This window comes from Lolium rigidum, chromosome 7 (genome assembly GCF_022539505.1).
Source record: "Lolium rigidum isolate FL_2022 chromosome 7, APGP_CSIRO_Lrig_0.1, whole genome shotgun sequence".
NCBI classification, from domain to species: domain Eukaryota; kingdom Viridiplantae; phylum Streptophyta; class Magnoliopsida; order Poales; family Poaceae; genus Lolium; species Lolium rigidum.
This window is the reverse complement of record NC_061514.1, coordinates 244,163,173-244,176,056: the sequence shown is the minus strand read 5'-3', so window position 1 is coordinate 244,176,056 and position 12,884 is coordinate 244,163,173. Positions and strand designations below refer to the sequence as shown.

At 54.4% G+C, this 12,884-nt stretch overlaps 1 protein-coding gene across 1 annotated transcript; it reads right to left on the bottom strand.

Moving 5' to 3' along the window:
- Window positions 1-610: 610 nt before the first annotated feature.
- Window positions 611-12,649, bottom strand: LOC124676257 (L-ascorbate oxidase homolog). Its single transcript, XM_047212335.1, has 7 exons — window positions 12,500-12,649; window positions 12,252-12,361; window positions 2,202-2,472; window positions 1,631-2,079; window positions 1,157-1,522; window positions 979-1,057; window positions 611-826 (listed from the first exon to the last, which is right to left on the bottom strand). The coding sequence occupies exons 1-7, from the start codon at window positions 12,647-12,649 to the stop codon at window positions 614-616; spliced, it is 1,638 nt and encodes a 545-aa protein (XP_047068291.1). The 3' UTR covers window positions 611-613.
- Between the last annotated feature and the right edge of the window lie 235 nt (window positions 12,650-12,884).

Here is a 12,884-nt window from a genome sequence, read left to right as displayed (position 1 = left end):
CAAACTGCCATTAGCTTCGCAACATGGCATTGGCATGTGTTCACCCAGTGCATGCAGCTCGATGGAATTCTCCAAATTGCAATAGCGTCGTTGCGATCACGAACGATTTGCTGAGAGCACGAAGTTGAACCCCTTTAACCATTTCTTCACTTCTCGAAACTCGGTGACTAAAGATTTCAGTTAACGAAACGTAACGAAAATGACGAGAAGAGGAAGGTTTCTTCACGAGTCACAACAGCTAACTATGGCCCAGTTCTTTTGGAGCTTTTGGACGGCTTAGAGTATCTACTCGGTACAGTCGGGCATTCAGCCACGCGGTGCGAGACGTTGTCAGTAATCAGCTAGAAAAGTTGTCACGAAATCAGCATTGACACGAAGCATATAACTTATTTTACCAATGATGAGCATAACAAATCTAAGGTGCTACTACATGGCTAATTATAGCAGAAAGAATCAAGCTGGCACTAAAAGTTCAATTGCAAACGTACAACTATCTGCTTTGTGGTCACTCTTTTTTGTGAGCCTTTCTTCCAGGTTGGGTAAATTTTGTGTGCCTGATGCAGGGCAAGGTGTCATCCTCTCATGACAGCCTTGGCTCGGCCGTGTCGGTAAGTCAGAGCGGCCTTGTCCGGCGGCCGGCGGCACGGCCACAGAGGAGGGCGTTCTTGGGGATTGGGAACTCGTCGCGCCACGACGTCGACGGCGTCCAGACGCGGAGGTAGAACTGCTGCCCAAGGTATTGCCTAGCCCAGTTTTCTGCTCTCACGTTCCACATGCCCACGTTATCAAGGGGCATGTAGATTGCAGTCCACGCGTTGGGGTAAACCTGGTGGAAACACAGAGGTAAAACAGAGTTTTCTGACGATTGCAAACAAGGCAAAATGATGGTAATTCTGCAGTAGATTTGTTGGATTCTAAGCAAGTTAAAGGATGGAACACAATTTAAACTTCATGGACTGTCACGCGCGGTACCCATACCTGAACAGTGTAGCGCGAAACACCATCCCTCAGATTGTAGATCTGCCTGCTTGCCGGGGACCATTGTCCTCCATTCATGCTGAACCAAAAATTTAGACCCCGTTTCAGATTCAGATCACCCAAAGTAAAGCCACCAAAACTGAAGATCACTCCACATAACTTTGAGAACCACACATACCCGACAACCCAGAATGCGTAGCCGTCGATGTGCCACGACTGCACCTCGTTCTCGGAGTTCTCGAACACAACCTCCACGTAGCCCCTGTAGTCGGCCCCCATGACGGACGTCTGAAGATAGGCTCCGCCGGACGTCGGGCTGCCGGAGATGGTGCCCACCGAGAACACGCCGGGGATCTTGTAGTAGTCGGCGAGCTTGAGCGGCGTGTCAGGGTTGACGTGCGACACCCTGTTCACCGCGTACCTCTGCTTCCCGTTGATGGTGGCCGCCGAGTTGGCCAGCCTGATGGTCCTGGTGGTGTTCACCTGGCCGTAGTGGTACGAGCCCTGCGGGTTCGGCCTCGGCCCGCTTGCCGTCAGGTTCCATCTGGTTGAGCATCAAGTTAGACATGTCGATCACGCTGTCACTGGTGAAAGACTTACACTAGTCTGAATTTGCAGGAAAGAACTCAAAAATTTAACAGACTGATCATACCTGATGGTACGGGCCTGGTTGAGTGACCAGTCGATCTGCGTGGTGGGGCCTCCGGGCATAGGGCCGGGAGCCTTGCCGGCGGAGTTTGTGTAGTGCAGAACGGCGGCGGTGGATATGATCTTGCTGGTGAAGCGCGTGGAGACGACGATGGAGTAGTCGAAGCCGGGCTGGTTCGCGGTGACGAGCACCGAGTAGGACTGGCCGAGGTGCACGTCCAGGGAGGAGTAGGTGCTCTGCACCGTGTGCGACCCCTCCACCTCCACCAGCTTCATCGTGTGCCCCTGGATCCTGAAGTTCAGGGAGGTCGACAGACCGACGTTGGTGATCCGGAAACGGTACGTCTGGCCTGGCTGGACGGTGAAGGTGTAGCCGTTCCAGCCGCGGCCGTTGATGAGCAGGCCATCAGGGAAGCCAAGAGTCTTGCCGCTGTCAAGCATGTATCTCAAATCCTGCACAGAACAATCCAGATCAACAAGAGACATTTCAAAAAAATTGGCGCGCAGCTGAATCTGACAAACTACTCGTCTCACATTACAAAGCATACGAGAAACGAGAGCGGGATGGAGCTTACGGTATGGTTGGTCTTGTACCAGTCGCCGATGAGCGCGGTGTAGTCTGCGGCGGGTGGCGGGAACGGGACGGGGATCCTGGGGCGGCTGAGCACCCGGATGCCGCCGAAGCCGCCGGCGGCCTTGTGGAAGGCGAGGGAGGGGAAGTAGAAGTAGGTGCCGATCTGGTCCTTGGCCTGCAGGTTGTAGGTGAAGTTGCCGCCGGGCGGGATCGGGCACGTCGTCCCGGCCACCCCGTCCTCGAACGAGTTCCGACGCTGCTGTATCCCGTTCCTGCATTGCGCACAAACATCGTCGTCGTCAGTTTCCTAGAGATGCGCGGTGGCGCGCAGTTTGGGATTTGGATGATCGATCGATCTGTATCAGTTGCCTAGTTTGTGTATCATCGCCGTACCAGAAACTCTACGTATTAGAGATTCAGTGATACTTGTTTTTCTAGTACCTGATTGCTCTTCCGAAAGTGGCTTTCGAGCACCAGTGATCAAAAAATCAAAAATCGTATTTTCATGTTATCATGCTCGAAAGACAATATTTCATGTTGTAAAAAAATGGAAATAAAAATCCAGACATAATCAAACGATGTAATCTACAAGAATGCAAAATCGCAATTAGATTTTTTTTCTATATGTATGCTATAAAAGTGATTTTTTTTATAAAATATAGATATTTAAAATTACAAATATGAATAATCAGACCAACACACTTATCATTTTTAGGGAAAGAAGTCCATATAACCCCCCTAAGTATTAGGTTTGGGTCACTAACCCCCCCTATGTTTAGATTGGGGCATTTAACCCCCCTATGTTTGCAAAACCGGACAGAGAGCCCCCTCAGATTATGTAGGCGGTTTTGATCGATGGTTTCTGGCAGGTGGAGACCGGGCAGTTGCCACGATGGCAAAGTTAGGCTTGCTTGTCCGGTTGTCCACGGGTGGGCTCGTTGTCCCTGCTCTCCATCACCGCACCCGCGCGACGATTCCTCCTGAACAACGACGACGGGGGATGATCAGAGACATGGTCAGCAGCCATGGTCGTAGAAGCAGGACACTGGCAGGACATAGCAGCACCCGGGCGGCGGCAGACTGTTCAGAGAGAGGAGGCAATGGAAGATCAGTTCAAAGTACACCACGGAGCACTCCCAGGCCGCGCTCATCAAGGCCGACCACATCCGCGTCTGGCTGCACTACGGCATGTTCGCGCCGGTGCCTCCATGAGTCCATGTCCACAAGAATGCGGAGAACGATGGCATGGATCTTGACCTGCCAGCTTCGGTTGTAGCGGTGACGGCGACCATGACGCTGACCCTAGGCAGTGCCACCCTCACGCTCCCTGTCCCCGTCCTTCCCTTGCAAGAAGAGGCTTCAGCTCCAGCTGGTGATCGTGAGCGCACGACCTGCGGTGCCTGGTGGTGAACGCGCCATGCCTGCGCACGCTCTGCGTCATCGACAAAGGGAGTTGTTTGTCCGAAAAGAGCGCTGCGACGAACACGAGGAGTTGGGGGCCAGGTCGAGGATGAGCGCGCTCGGGCAGGCTGAGCTCGTGCGCAGCCGCGCACCGGTGTCGTTGGCGTTGCAGCCGAGAAGCCGAACGGGCATGGCAGCGTCATGCCCCCGCGGTCCCGCAGCTCCACGGACCACCGTCCTACCCCTGCAGCTGCCCGGAGCGCACATGCAGCGTCATGCAGCAGCCGAATCTTGGTCAACGCTGCGGACCACAGTCGCACCCTGCAACAGCCCGGAGCGCTTTATCCGGCTTGCTTTCTTCTCCAGGCTAATGCTCCTCGACCAGGTCATCGGCCTTAAACACTGGCGCCGCATCATCGTTTGTTACGTGCAACCGTGGAGCCTCAGTCCGCCTCTAGCACTTCCACGACGGTGAGGGAGACACGGTCGATGCCGTCAATGTTGCAGAGGCGGGGCAGATGAGCCATGAACGTCAGCGGCTGCAGTAGCAGAGAAGCGAACATAGCATGCACGAACCAGTCTCAGCAGTCGGGCGAGAACAACCTATCTAATACACAAAACCAAATCACAAACGGCCTTAACCTGCACTTGCATGTCCCGCAGGTAAGCTTCACGTCCAATCGTCCATGCTCCATGAAATCAATCGTCCACGCTGGAATTGCTGTGCACACCGTGACTAAAACCACTTGTCCAGGTGGACCAAAACAGCCCAAGGGGGTTCTCTGTCCGGTATTGCAAACATAGGGGGTTAAGTGCCCCGATTTAAACATAGGGGGGGTTAGTGACCCAAACCTGATACTTAGGGGGTTATCTAGACTTCTTTCCATTTTTAGGTAACTCAAAATAGAAAAATACTCACTCCGTTCCAAAATAAGCTGCTCAAATTTACTAGTACATACAAACGTACCTAGACATATTTTTATTGTGTAGATACTTCTGTATCTTTTTTTGTGTATGTAGACAAAAGTTGAGCAGTTTTTTTTTTTGAGACAGAGGGAGTATTTGAAATTGAGTTTGTATGTCCGTGGAAAACATCATCGGCTATATCCTTATCTTTTCAAACTATTTTTTTTTTGAAGCTCGTGACCGTAGGGGAAGCCCCTACGGTGTGTATTTTCTTTTATATATTACCAAACAGGACCCAATATCAGGATTACAAAGATTTTACGGGAGGAAGAAATGTACAAGAAACAACAAAAACATAGTTATGTAAAAGTAGCTAAGATCCAGTCGAGAAGCGGTTGCACCATGGCTGGCTTCACACGATGTTGGTGGAGCAAGAGATCACTTTGAAAACGTACTTTCCATCGCCGAAGAGAAGGATTTTGCTGTTTGAAAATTAGGTCATTTCTTTCTTTCCATATATTCCAGGCAGCACATATTGCAATTTCCATAAAGCAGGGTCCAATAAAAGAGTCATGTGCAAGTGCAAAGCGGGGGGAAATCAGGTAAGAACTATCCCATCGAATACCAGTGAACTCCCAACATGCAACATCGAATGGACACTCAAAGAAACTTTTCAAACTATTTTAAACTCGTAAATGTGATTATCCAATATTTTAAAACAACGGCCCAAAAATCACTATTTGCGTAAGCACGGGCCAGGATAAATTCTCTACTGCGTAAGCACTGTCGTAGAAATATGCCCCATCAACACCTCGACACTACTGGTCACTGCTTACGACGAGGAATACACCCGGGCCGCGCCACGCCAGCGCCCTCGTAGCCGTGGTCACGAGATGGTAACAAACGGAATTCCATGACAATTTTTTTTTGAAACTAGGCAAGAGGCTTGCCATTCATTGATATAGGAGAAGAGAATGGCCAGTTTATGAGGGAAACCAGCCGAAAACCGATACAACACAACACAACACGCCGGCCCCGAGGCCGCGCACCACACGAGCTGACGGCCTAGCCACCCCAGTGGCCAAGGCCGACACCCTAAAACACCTCAAAACGCCACAAGGCGGAGGCAAAAACATGGAGCCGCCGCTCCGACAACCACGCCGACCCCCGGGGTCGCGCACCACCTAGCCGAAGACAAGCCGAGGACGAAACCGACAAGACAGACAACACGAACAACAAACTTGCGGTGAAGGGCCTCCACGAGTGATGCCTCCAACGAGGGGAGCGACGTCCGAGAGCGCCGCCATCACCGGCATCGGCCGAGGCCGTGCGGGGTTTTCACCCGAGCACACCGAAACCGAAGACGCGTTCGCCTGACCGCCGAGTCGAGGAAGCCAAACCGCTCGTCGACGCCGACAACCAACCTGCTCCACAGCTCCCTCCGGCCGACGGAGCAACCAAGGCGAGGACCCCAGCAGGCAAAACGAGACAGGAAAATGTCGCCCTCGCCCGATCCCACGAGGGATCGGTGGTTTCCCCGAGCACCCGGCGGAGGCGCAACAACACCACCACGACGACGCCTCCAAGGAGGTCACGACGCCAAAAAAGGCGCCGCCGCCGTCGGTTCCAGCCGCAGCTAGAAACAGGACTTTCGCCCGGCAGAGAGTCGCAACCTCACACCCGCCGCAAAGGGCCGGCCAGACCACCAACACCACCCGGTGCGGCGACTCCGCGCCACAGCCACCACCACCACCAATCCAGAGAGCTCCGCAAGCACGACCGACATCCACCGCACCTCGCGGAGATGAGAGGCCGGGCAGCGTATCGTGCGGTCGACAGCGTACCGCCAAGGAGCACCGTGGGCGCCGCCGGAACGCCACGAAGGAGGGGGCGCCGAACAACACCGAAGCGGAGACTCGAAGACGAACACCAACACCCGCAGATTTGAGCACCCAGGACCAGCCGCCGCGCCGCCCACGCGGCCACCGCGGCCGCCGCACAGCCGAAGAACCCGGGGCCGCCGCCCCTGCGCCCATCTCCGCCGGAACGCCGCACCAAACCAGGGTCGCCACGCCGATCTGGCCGGAGCTCCCATCGCTCGAAGGGGAGAGGCCCCTGCCCAACCACGCCCGCGCGAGAGGAGGAGGACCCGCCGCCACCATCAGCCGCGCGGCGTTCGCCCGGCGGCGTCCTTCGGCGGCGGCGGGAGGAGGTGGAAGGGAAGGAGGCGGCGGCTGGGTTAGGAGAAGAGTCGCCCGAGCCGCCCCCTGGGAGCGACGCGGGGACGGTTCAATTCCATGACAATTGACAAACAATGCCGTCGGTGCATTGCACGTTCTGTGGTCCGTGCACTTTTTCACGTGCCACGAGTTTGATATGTGTGCTCTCCATGAGCTGCCGTACTGCTTTGTTAGATGGTGTCATGGTGACATTCGAGTGAAACAGTGTACCTTTGAAGTTAAGTAAAATCGATAAAGCTATGTGCACGTACATTGAACTTCTATGCTGCTGCTAAATTAATCCAAAGAGGTTGCTTCAGTATAACCCCTCCTGTAAAGTCCACAAAATCCAACCGATGATGCTTAGGTAAAAGTTTAAACCTAAATTCAAAACCTGGTATGTTCACGTAATCACGTTTAAGCATATCGATGCCGCAAGACAGTCCTAGTATGGCACTGCAAGGCAGTACGACGCAACAAGACAATTTAGCAGGCACTGCAAGACAGCCCGGCTAGTCCTGTTCCAGCGCGACGGAGAGTCTGCCTAAATTTTGTTGGACTGTCCAGCCAACACTATTTTGTCATCCCTCCAGCCCGATCGCCACTTCGTGGAAGAGTCGCCGACAATGATCCGCGTACGCATATAATCATATACATATGTATGCAACATATTCATACAATTTAGTTGAACAATACAGATTTTGTAAAAGGATACGTATACATATTTAGTATTATTAACTAGGGGTAGCAAGCGATCTCAACCGTCATTATGTTTAAGTTTGAGAAAGGATATTGTACCGGAGCAAACAACTATTTTAAATCAGTTGACACGGTTTTTATTTCTTTCAAAATTAGTGAATCTTTGTGGAAAAAAAATTAGTCAAATTTCAAATGAAATTTGCAAAATGAACAGTTTTTTTTTAGTAGGCGAGAAAATGTTATGTCGGTTGGAATTTTGTTAATTTATCGCGATTCAGAAAATGAACAGAGGTTAAATTTTTATTTAAAACGAAATGCAGAACAATGACGAATCTACGCACTAAAACGTGTCCAAATACCAGCATCAACTAATTCAGAATGAACAGAGTACGACATAATCGTCCTTGTGACCAGTAGTACTAGATTTAAAAAAAGAATTGGTGTGCAGTGTCGTGGCCCCGCATTGTGGTCGGTTTGCGTCTCTCGGTGCAGTGCAGAGGCACGGGCTGGTGGCGCGGGCCGACAGCTATTCCGCCCGACGCGACATCCAGCTAGATAGCGGTGGCGTCCCTGTCAGTCAAACCCGTGTACTGTAGCGGCCATGCACGTACTACGACGGACGTCGGTGCAACAAATGAAAGGCAGCTGCCAAAGATCAAGCTGTGCACGCTATGCTTTAAGGGCATCTCCAACCGGGCGACCCATCCCGCGCCCGCGCGTCCGGATGGGTCCAGTCGGACAAAAATCCGGCCCAGCGCGCGGACCCATCCCTAAAACGGATGCCCGCGGCGTCCGGAACGACGCAAACCCGGCCCTGGCCGGGTTTGCGTGGCCGCGGACGCGAAAGGCTGGTCGCTCGCGTCCGCCCGCTGTCCGCCCCTGGCCCGCGTGTCATAGGCATAAATAATATGTTTCATTAAATAGAACTCATTACAATTTTTTTTTAACTACTCCTTCTATCCTATACGTACGGGGCCGGCGGCCTCGCCGGCGACTCCTCGCCGGCTCGCCGGCGGGGCCGTGGATTTCACTCGACGCGGGTGGCCTGTACGCGTGAGGATTCCACTCCAGCTTTCCTACGGGGCCGGGTGGCGCGTCGGCGGCGCGCGGGCGTCGGCGGCGGCGCGGGCGGCTTCGCGGGCCTCGGCGGCTTGGACGGAGGGCATCATCCTCCTCCTTTCCGCCGGCGCAGCTCGGGCGCGCTCGCGCTCCGCCTCCCGAGGCGGAACCATCCGCTTCCCGCAAAGCTCAAGCTCCGCGCGGGCGGCGCGTTCCACGGCGGTGCGCGCCTCCGGGCGGACGCGGCCGGCTTTCCGGGCCTCGTGGTTGCCCCGCCGCCGGCGCATGCGCTCTTGCCGGCCGCGCTCCGCCGACGCAGCTTCCTCCCGGCGCGCCGCTCGGCGACGGCATCCGGATGAGGTCACGGGCCGCTCGCATAGCGAGCGCGCTCGTTCTTCTGGCCGAGGAGGTCGCCTAAGCGGCGGCGGCCGGCCCGCCAGATGCCCTCGTGCTCCTTCGTCACGCGCGTGAGGTCGGCGAGACGCTCCTCGATGGCGGCGTTGATGTTCGCCATCGCGAGGTCCTCCGCGGCGACGGGCTCCTCCGCGGCGTCCGCCCCTCCTCCACGGCCGCGTACCGGCCGTCCGGGGTCTCGTGCCGGCCCTCCGCGGCCGCTTCCCCCATCTCCGCGTCCACCGGCCTTCTTTGCCGCCGCCTCGGCGGCGACGCGGAGCGCCTCGTCGTCGGCGACCCACCGCGAGTCCGCGCGCTCCTCCTCGTCCGTCCGCGGGAACCTGTCCCGGCGGCGAGGAGAGCTTGGCCCATGTGGACCGAAGGGTGCGCGGCATGGCGCGGAGAAGGTGGAGGAAGAGAACGGTGATGCGGTCCGGGTGAGACCGCCGCCGTCTTTATAGCCGGCGGTCCGGCGGGAAACTTGGGCGCGAGCGCGCGCCAATGGCGTTTTCGCGCGCGCGGGAACCTTGGTGCGCGCGGGATCTTTCCCGCGCGTTCCACCTCCCCGCCATGGCCGTCCCGTCGAGGCCTCGCCATGGCGCGGCCGCCGCGCAGCGAAGACGAACCACGTGGCGTCTCTTTGGGTCGCCGCGTTGGGCGCCGCGTGCGACCCAAACGGACACGCGGACGCGGGGCGCTGTCCGCGTGTCCGGGCGGGCACGCAAACGGCCCAAAACGGACGGTCCAGCGCGTCCGTTTGGGTCGCCCGGTTGGAGATGCCCTAACATCATTTCTATCGGACGGAGGCTCAGAAGTCAAGATCGGCGCTTGTGCCAGCTTTCAGCAAAAAAAGGATCGGTAGTTTAAAACTTAAAACAGCCGGGCCCGTGAGGAGGCGTCATAACTTTTTGAGCGGAAGAAGACACGGACGCGCCGAGTGTGCAGTCATCGGTACGGCGGTGCGGCCTCGCGCGCTCCGCTGGCTCCCACTCGATCCCGTCGCCCGGAAGGGCGCACATGGTCACTCACCGACGCACGCGTGAGGCTGAGGCCGATCCATGGAGAGCTCGCGTCGCAACCACCCACCCCCGTGATCACCAGATGCGGTGTACCTGCCCTTGCCCATTGTTCCCTTCCAACCAAGGCACACAGCACCGACTGACGTATATATGGAGTCTTGGAGAATGAAAACCAGCCCGGGAAAACACTGCCACGCTGACTAAGAACAAAAAGGGCAGGGCCGCGTTTGGAAATACCGTGCCGCCAACGGTTATCCGATGAACAAGATGATCAGGAGGATAAGTGAGACGTTGAACACCACGTTACCACAAGTGCACCACATGTATACTAGCGAGTTTTTTTTTTATCTATCCATCTATGTTCACCAAAACGAATAAAATTACAACCTAGGAGTTATGTAGAATGGTTAGGTGAAGCTAATCACCTTCAAACAGTCAACCGTGTGCGAAGATATTGATAAACTTCACTCAAAAAACCATGAACATAAATAGAAAATTTACGATTTACGGCTAAGAAAACTCAAAACCGATTGCTGGAATAGACTCGTATCCTCAACGCGCATCTTCTTCATGCACGGCTTATGTTGAATCCAAGCATGCCTACCAACTCTTGCATCGCCAAAGCCCACATAAGCTGGGAACGGGGCTAGGCTCTATAATAACGGCCAACGATGCTTTTAGTCCGTTTGCGTTTGCATGGTACACAAAATGGGCTTGCCACCATCCCAGCAGCTCAACGGATAGTGACCGAGCTGTATGCGGATAGCCGAAGACATATCTGCGGCCGCAAATGTGTCTAGACGGACGCTGCGCGTGACCGCTCCCTACCTTCCCTAGCCCGACTATCAGTGGAATATGACCTCAACCGCGTACTGTTTTGCGAAAGGAGCACTTCGACTTCACCACTGGTTGGCCTTCTACACCAGACATGCCATTAACCGCTGGCGGATGGAGACTTGCGTCGGAAACTAGATGACCACCCATCGATCGAGGTGGCTAATTAAGGAGGAGAGAATTGTGGAACAACTCCCAGTTCAGCCGAAGAACATCAACGACGAGGGGGCGATGAGGCTCACACTCCTCGTGTCACTACAAGCAGAGTTGCAACGGCCACATCCCAGCAACACCGGCGCGATAATGTCGGCATACGTCTCTGTGGACGAGGCAGTCATGATGGCCATGGAGGCCTCAACCCCACCGCATGCGGTCACGCCTGCCGCAACCGCTCCTCCTGCGTCCGTGATCACCATGAACGCGTCGACACTCAACTGGCCATGGGAGATGCACGTGTTCGTCGACCTGAGCCAACAACCCGACAACAAGGAGTAGTGGGCTAGGGTTTTAAGTACTTCGAGCATCGTGCATTTTCGTTTTTTATCTATGTAACAAGTACTTCGAGCATCGTTATGTTCTCTTCTCAATGTATTGCCCTTCTTGCATCTATTTGAAATATGTGAAAACTACAATTATTTGCGTCGGGTCGCTGGGCAACCCCCTGACCCAAACAGACAGCTGCAGGCAACGATACCAATTTCACGTCCGCGGTCCCACGTAAACGGACGCGGGCGATTATTTTTGGTAACCGAAATGCATCGGGCCAGCCGTTGAAGATGCCATAAAAGAGTACTACAACAATACAGTACTTCGGAATTAACCAAACAAGGCGTCCCTTCATTACGCAAAGATCCCTTCGCCACTAAAAGAGAGACGTACTTTGAGGATTTGCAACTGCACTGTCTCACCGGCAAAGCAAAGATAGGTACTTGAGGATTTGCCATGAATATGACAGGCTAGTAAGCTCACACGACCCAGCCACAAGGCATAAGCTGGTCCAATGCGTGGCCCAACACCAGGGCGGGGCCAGATCACAGACAAAACAGGGAATTTAATACGCTATCAAGATCCAAAAATTATATGAGTTGTCAGGAAAGATATGGCTAAACACCCGATATACTCCATCTTTGTAGGCCATGTGGATCACTGATCAGCGTAATAGTGCTAAATTATGCTGCGGTAGGTACACTGGGACGAGCTCACTCGAGCAGCGCACTGCAGCTAGACAAGCATGATCCATCTTCAGCTGGCGCAGCATTCATTTACTTGTCTCGAACAAAAAAAAAATGCTTACTCGCTTGTTGGAGAAATAGAACAGGGATTGTTAAAAACTTAAACGTTGTTACTAGCATTGGTTTCATCATGGTTGATTTTACAGGACTCGTTAAGGCATTCCCGTACTACTCTTGTCGTACTAAATACAGATAGCAGAGACGAATTGGCTGCGAATAGGTGGTACTCGTAAGGAGAAAATGAAGACGAAGACGAACTGGACGGGTTCATGAGCTACAGGATGCGTACCAGGAGAGGAGGAATGGCTCGTTGAGGCTGTTGAAGACATTGACGACGAGGTTGTCGTTGGTGACGGCCTCTATCTGCGGCCCCGGGAACTGGCCATTGATCAGTATCCCCTGCAATGCAAACCCATCCACTCATTCATTCAGCATCTTAGCTACGCTCCAGTCCAGTCACAATGTGATTCTACAGTAGCTGCAGATTTTGCAGTGGGGAGAAACGGAGCAGAACAGAATGCAGGAGAGGAGACCGACCTGCTGCTTGACGCCGAGCGGGTAGATGTAGCCGTAGGTGACGTTCCACGTGAAGAACCGGTACGGGTCCTCGCCGGCGACGAGGACGGAGAGGATGGGGAGAGCGAGGAGGAAGGAGAGGACAGCGACGGCGCCGGCACCTTTCGCCATTAATTCTGCTAGCTACCCGCGCCTAGCTATCTATCTAGAAGCTCTCTTGCAGCGACGGAACTAGATCAGATGGGTAGGGAGATGTGACTTGCGAGTGGGATGGGTGCTCTGATGTTGGTGGAGTCGTCACTCGTCAGCAAGATGAGGGCATTTGCTCGAATGGTGAATGATTCTGGTTGAGGAGGCGGAAAGGAGAAGGAAGGGGAGTGATGGAAGTGGGAGTGTAGTGAGGGAG